An 8,274-nucleotide genomic window follows, 5' to 3' on the forward strand; every position below is an offset into this window, starting at 1 on the left:
GTCAGTGAGTTCCAGGTCATTACCATTCAGTACATAAAAAGTTCTTTCTCGTATTCCATCGTGGCAGATGGAGTTTAATCCAGACAAATGTGAGGTAATGCATTTTGGAAGATCTAATACTGGTGGGAATTATCCAGTAAGTGGCAGAACCCTTAGGAGTATTGACAGGCAGAGAGATCTGGGCGTACAGGTCCACAGGTCACTGAAAGTGGCAACGCAGGTGGATAAGGTAGTCAAGAAGACATATAGCATGCTTGCCTTCATCATTCGGGGCATAGAGTATAAATATTGGCAAGTCACGCTGCAGCTGTACAGAACTTTAGTTAGGCCACACGTGCAATTCTGGTCGCCACACTACCAGTAGGACGTGGAGGCTTTGGAGTGGGTACAGAAGAGGTTTACCAGGATGTTGCCTGGTCTGGAGGACATTAGCTATGAGGAGAGGTTGGATAAACTCGGATTGTTTTCACTGGAACGACGGAGGTGGAGGGGCGACATGATAGAGGTTTACAAAGTTATGAGTGGCATGGACAGAGTGGATAATCAGAAGATTTTACCCCAGGGTGGAAGAGTCAGTTTCCTGGGGACAAAGGTTTAAGGTGAGAGGGGCAAAGTTTCGAGGGGATGTGCGAGGCAAGAGCCTTACACAGAGGGTGGTGAGTGCCTTGAACTTGTTGCAGGGGGAGGTGGTGGAAGCAGGTACCATAGAGACGTTTTAGAGGCAACTTGACAAATACATGAATAGGATGGGAATAGAGGGATATGGACCCCGGAAGTGCAGAAGGTTTTAGTTTAGGCAGGCATCAAGATCGGCGCAGGCTTGGAGGGCCTGTTCCTGTGCTGTACTGTTCTTTGTTCTTGTTCAGAATGAAAGACCCAGCACATTCTTAAAAAGACATCTGAAGTCGGTGATCTTCAGTGACAACCAGCTAAGAGAAACATTTCACAGACAAACGATTTGAAGCCACGCAGGCAGAGCTCAATGAATTAGTTGTCAATCGCGTTAACCACCCGACCACCTGGTCTGCCTGGGCCTAAATAGATGTGCGGTGGAATGATAGGTAGAGAATGAAAAAGTAACGGGCCAGTTCCAACAAAATTGAAATAATTGAAGAGACAGTAACAGAGGGAGTCAGAAGGTCAGGGATGTCGGCAGATAGGTTTTTTGGCACATAACACAGAATATCTCTACTCCTCTTTTGTCCTCCACGAAAAGGGATCAATCTATAATCAGTGATGTAGAATTATTATGAAAATTGACCTGAAATGTGTCCGGTTGCAGGATACTGTGAATGAGGCTTTCAGCCGCTGGTTACAGACAGTATCATAAAAAGAAAAGAATAAAGCAGAATACATGGCGGATTACAAAAGCGAATCTGGAACAATCAGGGACAAAATGTGGAATAAAAAAAATAAAAAGTTTTTACAATGTTTTCTGTAAAACAATGTGACCTATAAATGTAATATTCAACATTGAAGCCGCCCCTTGTTTTACAAATATATTGGCGGGCTTTTCAAATGTGAAATATCGTTGGGAGGCTGACAAATTCACGCTCTTATTTTTCGCTCTCAATTCTTGTGATTGGTGAATTGAGCAGCTCTCTGATTGGTTACATGTGCAGTACAATGACACCGAGTGCTGACTGACCAATCAGCAGTGTCCCCAACACCATTCCTCCAGAACGTACAAGGAGGAGGAATGTGGGCGGATCTCAGCATTCTTCGTGAAAGTGTTTGTGAGATTGTTGCAATGTCTGGAAGAGGGAAGACCGGTGGTAAATCTCGGGCCAAACCCAAGTCTCGCTCCTCCCGGGCTGGATTGCAGTTCCCGGTCGGCCGTGTTCACCGCCACCTCAGAAAGGGGAACTATGCTGAGCGAGTAGGTGCCGGAGCCCCGGTCTATCTGGCTGCTGTGCTCGAGTATCTGACAGCTGAAATCCTCGAGCTGGCCGGCAACGCGGCCCGGGACAACAAGAAGAGCCGTATCATCCCCAGACACCTGCAGCTGGCCGTCCGCAACGACGAGGAGCTGAACAAGCTGTTGGGAGGGGTGACCATCGCTCAGGGCGGGGTGCTGCCTAATATCCAGGCCGTGCTGCTGCCCAAGAAAACCAGCGCTCCGAGCACGAAGGGCAAGTGAAGCGGCCTGACTTGAATCTGTGAACCCAAAGGCTCTTTTCAGAGCCACCCACTTTATCTGTGAAAGGGCTGGTTACTGTCTGAAAGACTGTAATATTATACTGTTATCATTGTTTTGTGTTGGAATGAAGTGTACTGGATTTTGGCATTTAGCTGCTCATCAGATGAAATGCATTCTAATTCTCTCACACCCTATTGGAAAGGCACTTTTACCATTCTGCCCTTTATGTACCACAAACATTTGTTCAGTCCTAAAACGATCGCCGGTCTATTAAAATGCGCTGTGCACATTGGTATCGCTACTCTAGATCTTGCAACTGACACGTCATGAAATCTCCAGCTGTCGGATGCAGACAAAAGTATTAGTGTCTCCCGGCTTTGAGTAAATAAGTGGTCAAAACCTTCTGAGACGTTTATGTGCTGGAATGAACAAGAGATCACAACTCTTTCTTTTGTCGATTTGGTGGCTCTTAAAAGAGCCGTTGTGGTATTTGATGCCGAACTCAGTTCAGGGCAGGGTCAGTTTAGGCTCGCTCCCCGCGGATGCGGCGTGCCAGCTGGATGTCTTTGGGCATGATGGTGACACGCTTGGCGTGGATGGCGCACAGGTTGGTGTCCTCAAAGAGCCCCACCAGGTAAGCCTCGCTGGCCTCCTGCAGGGCCATGACGGCAGAGCTCTGGAAGCGCAGGTCTGTCTTGAAGTCCTGTGCGATCTCCCGCACCAGGCGCTGGAAGGGCAGTTTGCGGATGAGCAGCTCGGTGGATTTCTGGTAGCGGCGGATCTCCCTCAGAGCCACAGTGCCGGGTCTGTAACGGTGAGGCTTCTTCACTCCGCCCGTGGCTGGAGCGCTCTTGCGGGCCGCTTTGGTAGCCAGCTGCTTGCGGGGAGCTTTCCCTCCGGTCGATTTGCGCGCTGTCTGCTTGGTTCTGGCCATTATCTACGGAGACCTTACACAATGTCACGTTTAATGCTGAAGCTGCTCAGGGACTGTCTATTTAAGACAGTCGAAGGACCGCCCTAATGTTGTGATTGGATGAAGCCCCGTCCATCATCCAATTTGAAACGATGTCTGGGATGGAAAAGGGCGGTGGGAATTGCTGCTCCCTGATTGGTTGAACTGCAACAGAAATTTCATCAATTTCAAAAAGCCCGCCAATTTCAAATTAGCAAACTACTCAAAGATTAAATAAAACCGAATTCGGCGGGAACAATTATAAAATCTCATTGCTTTTAGCGTGATTTTTTTCCGCCCTGGATCCCCCTCTGTGTCTTCCAACACGGTTTGTATTGGGATTCATTCCCTGTTCGGTCTCTGGCGGGAATAAAGCTCCAGCCATTTCTTACTCTAACGGGAGTAAATCCGTTTCCACATCTCTACCGGCAGTTCAGGTCGGCAATGGACATTATCAAATGCAACCCAATACTGATCTGATAAAGTCCACATAACATTGGATGAGCGACAACAATTTCACATCCCAAGACATCCCCGCTGCAGTTTCAAGGTCACTTATCTCTATATGAGGTTTTGGGTGGCTCTTATAAGAGCCTTTTGTTTTTGGTAGACAATGTCGATTTGTTTAGCCGCCGAATCCATAGAGAGTGCGGCCCTGGCGTTTCAGAGCGTACACCACATCCATGGCGGTGACCGTCTTGCGCTTGGCGTGCTCAGTGTAGGTGACCGCATCTCTGATCACATTCTCCAGGAAAACCTTCAGCACCCCGCGGGTCTCCTCATAGATCAAACCCGAGATGCGCTTCACTCCGCCACGGCGAGCCAGGCGGCGAATTGCTGGCTTGGTGATGCCCTGGATGTTATCACGAAGCACTTTGCGGTGCCGCTTTGCTCCGCCTTTGCCCAGTCCTTTGCCTCCTTTACCTCTTCCTGTCATGATGTTTCTTCAAACAAACCTAATTCTGAATGAGAAACGAGTAGTTTCTGCTGCCTTTTTATACAGCCTGCCCCGACCTGACTGAGAAAGAGACAGAGAGCCAGAGGCGGGTCTGGAGGAAACTGAGTGACAGACAGAGCAGAGAAATGTCTTTGATCCTCTCGCTCCGCCTCCCACTTGCTCGAACCGCCAATTCAAAAAAAACAGTTCTCGACATTAGAGCTCAGCATAAAACATGGAGATTCGGCCTTTATCGCCAATGATAACAAAAACCGGCGGTCTAAATACGGATCTGTAACAAATAAAAGTTAGTAATATACAAGCCTAAGTGCAGTGCTTCCGATCACAAGTCAACCTGTTTCGGCACACCTCTCCTCCCAGACGGATTGAGCAGTTTACTGAAACCGAACCCCAGCTGAATTATACAAAATCATGTATTGGAGTTTGAGATGTGACGTGGGGTATCTCGCCCGTGTTACTGTGTTACAGGCTGTCGCCCTGAAACGAGCATGAACTGAGACTTCACCGAACATATACCCGGGTACAGTGAGGCCCGGACATCCCTGATTTGTTGCAGAGAGTGAGGAAGGGCTGGGTTGAGAGTCACCAGGGAACTTGGATTTAATTCAAATCATTTCCAAGTGAAATGTGCACACGACTGCGGGACAGGGATCATTTGATCGGGGATCAGCTCTTTCCTGAGAGACGTGGGTGGCTCTGAAAAGAGCCTTTGGGTTCAGATGTCTACAAGATTCCCGTGCTGTTTCACTTCTTTCCAGGGGCTGCTTTCTGAGCCTTTGCTGCTTTCGGCTTCTTCCCGCCCCTTGATGATTGGACTTTCTTGGGCGGCTTTCCGCCCGTGGCCCTCTTGGCTTTATTAGCATTCTTCGCTGGAGATTTTTTTGGAAGCGTTGCTTTCTTTACCGCCTTCTTTGGCGTTGCCGTCTTCTTGCTGCTCACTTTCTTGGCTGCCGTCTTCTTGCTGCTCACTTTCTTGGTGACTATTTTCTTCCCTGGGGATTTCTTGGCTGTTTTCTTTGTGATCAGTTTCTTGGCAGCTGTTTTCTTCACTAAAGATCTCTTGGCTGCTCCTGTCTTAATCTTCTTCACCACATTTCCTTTCTTTTCCTGTTTCGCGATTTTGAAGGTGCCGGAAGCCCCCGTGCCCTTCGTCTGCACCAGGAAGTCTTTCGCCACAAGCCGCTTGATACTTTGCTTGATTTGGAACTTGCCCTTCTCCACATCGACACCTTTAACACGCAGAGCCTTCTTTATTGCCTGCAGTGACATCCCACTGCGGACACTGCATTCCGCCACAGTCTTGAGGATCAGCTCGCCCAACTTGGGACCGCCTGACCCCTTCCGGGGAGCCGCCTTCTTCTTCTTGGGAGTCTTGACTTGAGCGGCGGCGGCTGGAGGAGCCGTTTCGGCGGCTGCAGTATCGGTCATGTCCAGGACTCTGCACAAAGTCTCTCTGTCAGTCAGAACTGGGTCAGAAATGAAGCTGGTGGTGGCGGCACTGAGCAACTTAAAGGCAGTGAGCGGACGGGGCGGAGACAACCTGCTGTCAGCTCCCGGCTCCTGCTGCCTCTCTGTGTTTCTCTCTGGTCCTAAACTCTCCAATTCCACTGAAATTCGGGTATTCCAGAGTCCCAGGCTAGATCCTTCCTGTCTCTGACATCAGAATGTTTGCTGTCACAAAGGTTTCACTTGAAGTAAAGACTCCATTTTCGACTGAAACCCGTTTCATTGCTGCACTGATGACTCTCTCTCAGCCGATCGCTGACATGTTCCATACTTTTCGATTAAAATCTTGAAATCAACAAACAAACAACACTGAATTCCCACTTTGAGGATTAGAAGGGGAGCAAAGTGCTTCTTTGACTGGAAAATCTTGTTATTTTACACAAGAGGGACTCGGAAATCCGGCGATGAGACCAGACCCACAAACACAGTGGCATTGGACTAACGCGCCCGCCCCTTTAATACACTCTCTTCCACAATATTCACATCCACACAATCTCAGGCCGAACTGTTCGTTAAATTTAGCGTTCCCAGGACAGGATTTCCCCTCCGCTCGGCCTGTGCTGCGGATTCACGGCGGGTATTTGCATTTTCTCGGCTCAGTAAGTGTTAAACACTCGGAGACTGGCGCTGCGAATGTTGTCTGTTTATCAGGTTCGACGGCAAGAGCAAATCACAGCTTTGAATGTGTTCAAACCAATGTCGGCTTTGATGTTATTATATTGATCACACACAAACATGTTTCCTGACGGTGAAAATACAAATTATGCCCTGTCTGTCCCTGCATTCCATCCATATTTTTTTCTAGGTGTCCGAGACATCCCATTCTCAAGAAGGAGAGACGTCCAGTTTCACAATAATCATAAGTCTGTGCCGACCATCAACCACACATTTATACTAATCCTACACTAATTCCATACTTCTACCACATCCCCACCTGTCCCTATATTTCCCTACCACCTACCTATACTAGGGACAATTTATAATGGCCAATTTACCGATCAACCTGCAAGTCTTTGGCATGTGGGAGGAAACCCACGCAGACACAGGGAGAACTTGCAAACTCCACACAGGCAGTACCCAGAATTGAACCCGGGTCGCTGGAGCTGTGAGGCTGCGGTGCTAACCACTGCGCCCACTGCTTGCCAATGATTTTTCATGACCCCTTTTAGCCCTCCTAACTCCTTGCTTAAGTTCCTTCCTACTGTCTTTATATTCCTCAAGTGCTTCATCTTTTCGACACGGATTGCTTCAGTAGCTGAGGTGTCACGAATCATGCTGAACATTGGAGAATCATCAGTGAACATCCCCACTTCTGACGTTATGATTGAAGGAAGGTCATTGATGAATCAGCTGAAGATGGTTGGGCCGAGGACATTACCCTGAGGAACTCCTGCAGTGAAGTCCTGGAGCTCAGATGATTGACCTCGAACAAGCACAACCATCTTCCTTTGCACTAGGTATGACTCCAACCAGCGGAGAGTTTTCCCACTGATTCCCATTGACCCCAGTTTTGCAAGGGTTCTTTAATGCCATACTCGGTCAAATGCTGCCTTGATGTCAAGGGCAGTCACTTTCTCTTCACTTCTTGAATTCAGCTCTTTTGTCCATGTTTGAACTAAGGCTGTAATGTTGTCAGGAGCTGAGTGGCACTGGCGCAACACAAACTGAGCGTCACTGAGCAGGTTATTACAAAGCAAGTGCCGTTTGATGGCACTGTTGATGACATCTTCCATCACTTTTATGATGATTGGGAGTAGGCTGATTGTCCAGCTTGGACATGACCTGCTTTTGGTGTCAAAGACATACTTGGGGAATATTCCACATTGTCAGGTACATGCCAATGTTGTAGCTGTACTGGAACAACTTGGCTAGGGGCAGATCAAGTTCTGGAGAATAGGTCTTCAGAACTATTGCCAGAACATTGTCGGAGCCCAGAGCCTTTGCAGTATCCAGTGCCTTTAGTCGTTACTTGATGTCACACGGAGTGAATCGAAATAGCTGATGCATTCAGGAGGAGTCTGAGATGAATCATCAACTCGGCACCTCGAGCGAAGATTGTTGCAAATGCTTCAACCTTATCTTTCGCACTGATGTGTTAGGCTCCCTCATCATTGAAGATGGGGATATTTGTGGAGCCACCTCCTTCAGTTAGTCTTTTACTTGTGTACCACCATTCATGGCTGGATGTGACAGGATTGCAGAGCTTAGTTCTGATCTGTTGGTTATGAGATCACTTGACTCTGTCTATTGCATGCTGCTTATGCAGTTTGGCCCCCAAATAATCCTGTGTTGTAGCTTCCCCAGGTTGACACCTCATTTTGAGGTATGCCTGGTGCTGCTCCAGGCATGCCCTGCTGTACTCTTCATTGAACCACGTTTGGTCACCGACCTTGATGGTAATGGTAGAGTGGGGGATATGCCGGGCCATGAGATTACAGATTGCAGTTGAGTACAATTCTGCTGCTGTTGGTAACTCGATCCTCATGTACGAACATACGAATTATGATCAGGAGTAGGCCACTCGGTCCTTCGAGCCTGCTCTGCCATGCCATTCAATACGTTTTTGTCTCTACTGATTACTTCACATTTCCACCACCCCCCGGTAATCCTCCACTCCCTTGCTCGTGAAGAAACTATTTACTCTGCCTTAAAAATATTCAAAGACTCCGCTTATATCGCCGTTTGAGGATGAGAATTCCAAAGGCTCACGAGCCTCCG

At 48.2% G+C, this 8,274-nt stretch overlaps 2 protein-coding genes across 2 annotated transcripts; one reads left to right on the forward strand and one right to left on the reverse strand.

Annotated features, from left to right (window-relative positions):
• Window positions 1-1,750: 1,750 nt before the first annotated feature.
• Window positions 1,751-2,107, forward strand: LOC137356327 (histone H2A-like; the record flags this gene model as incomplete). Its single annotated transcript, XM_068022206.1, has 1 exon — window positions 1,751-2,107. A coding segment is annotated over exon 1 (357 nt), but the record flags the coding sequence as incomplete, so codon positions are not given.
• Window positions 2,108-4,245: 2,138 nt separating this feature from the next.
• LOC137356387 (histone H1-like protein HC2) lies at window positions 4,246-8,041 on the reverse strand. Its single transcript, XM_068022274.1, has 4 exons — window positions 7,917-8,041; window positions 7,526-7,599; window positions 4,799-5,042; window positions 4,246-4,321 (listed from the first exon to the last, which is right to left on the reverse strand). Exons 1-4 carry the CDS (start codon window positions 8,039-8,041, stop codon window positions 4,246-4,248), a joined length of 519 nt encoding a protein of 172 aa, XP_067878375.1.
• Between the last annotated feature and the right edge of the window lie 233 nt (window positions 8,042-8,274).

This window comes from Heterodontus francisci, chromosome 45, assembly GCF_036365525.1.
Source record: "Heterodontus francisci isolate sHetFra1 chromosome 45, sHetFra1.hap1, whole genome shotgun sequence".
Classification (NCBI taxonomy): domain Eukaryota; kingdom Metazoa; phylum Chordata; class Chondrichthyes; order Heterodontiformes; family Heterodontidae; genus Heterodontus; species Heterodontus francisci.

Excerpts from the sequence above, each read along its gene's own strand:
- LOC137356387 (XM_068022274.1), bottom strand. The coding sequence starts at position 8,041 with ATGAGGATCGAGTTACCAACAGCAGCAGAATTGTACTCAACTGCAATC. Across the intron at positions 5,043-7,525 it reads TTCACTCCGTGTGACATCAA|GGAAGAAAATAGTCACCAAG; the intron begins GTAACGACTAAA and ends AGAAATCCCCAG. Across the intron at positions 4,322-4,798 it reads AAAGCAGCCCCTGGAAAGAA|ATCCGTATTTAGACCGCCGG; the intron begins GTGAAACAGCAC and ends TATTTGTTACAG.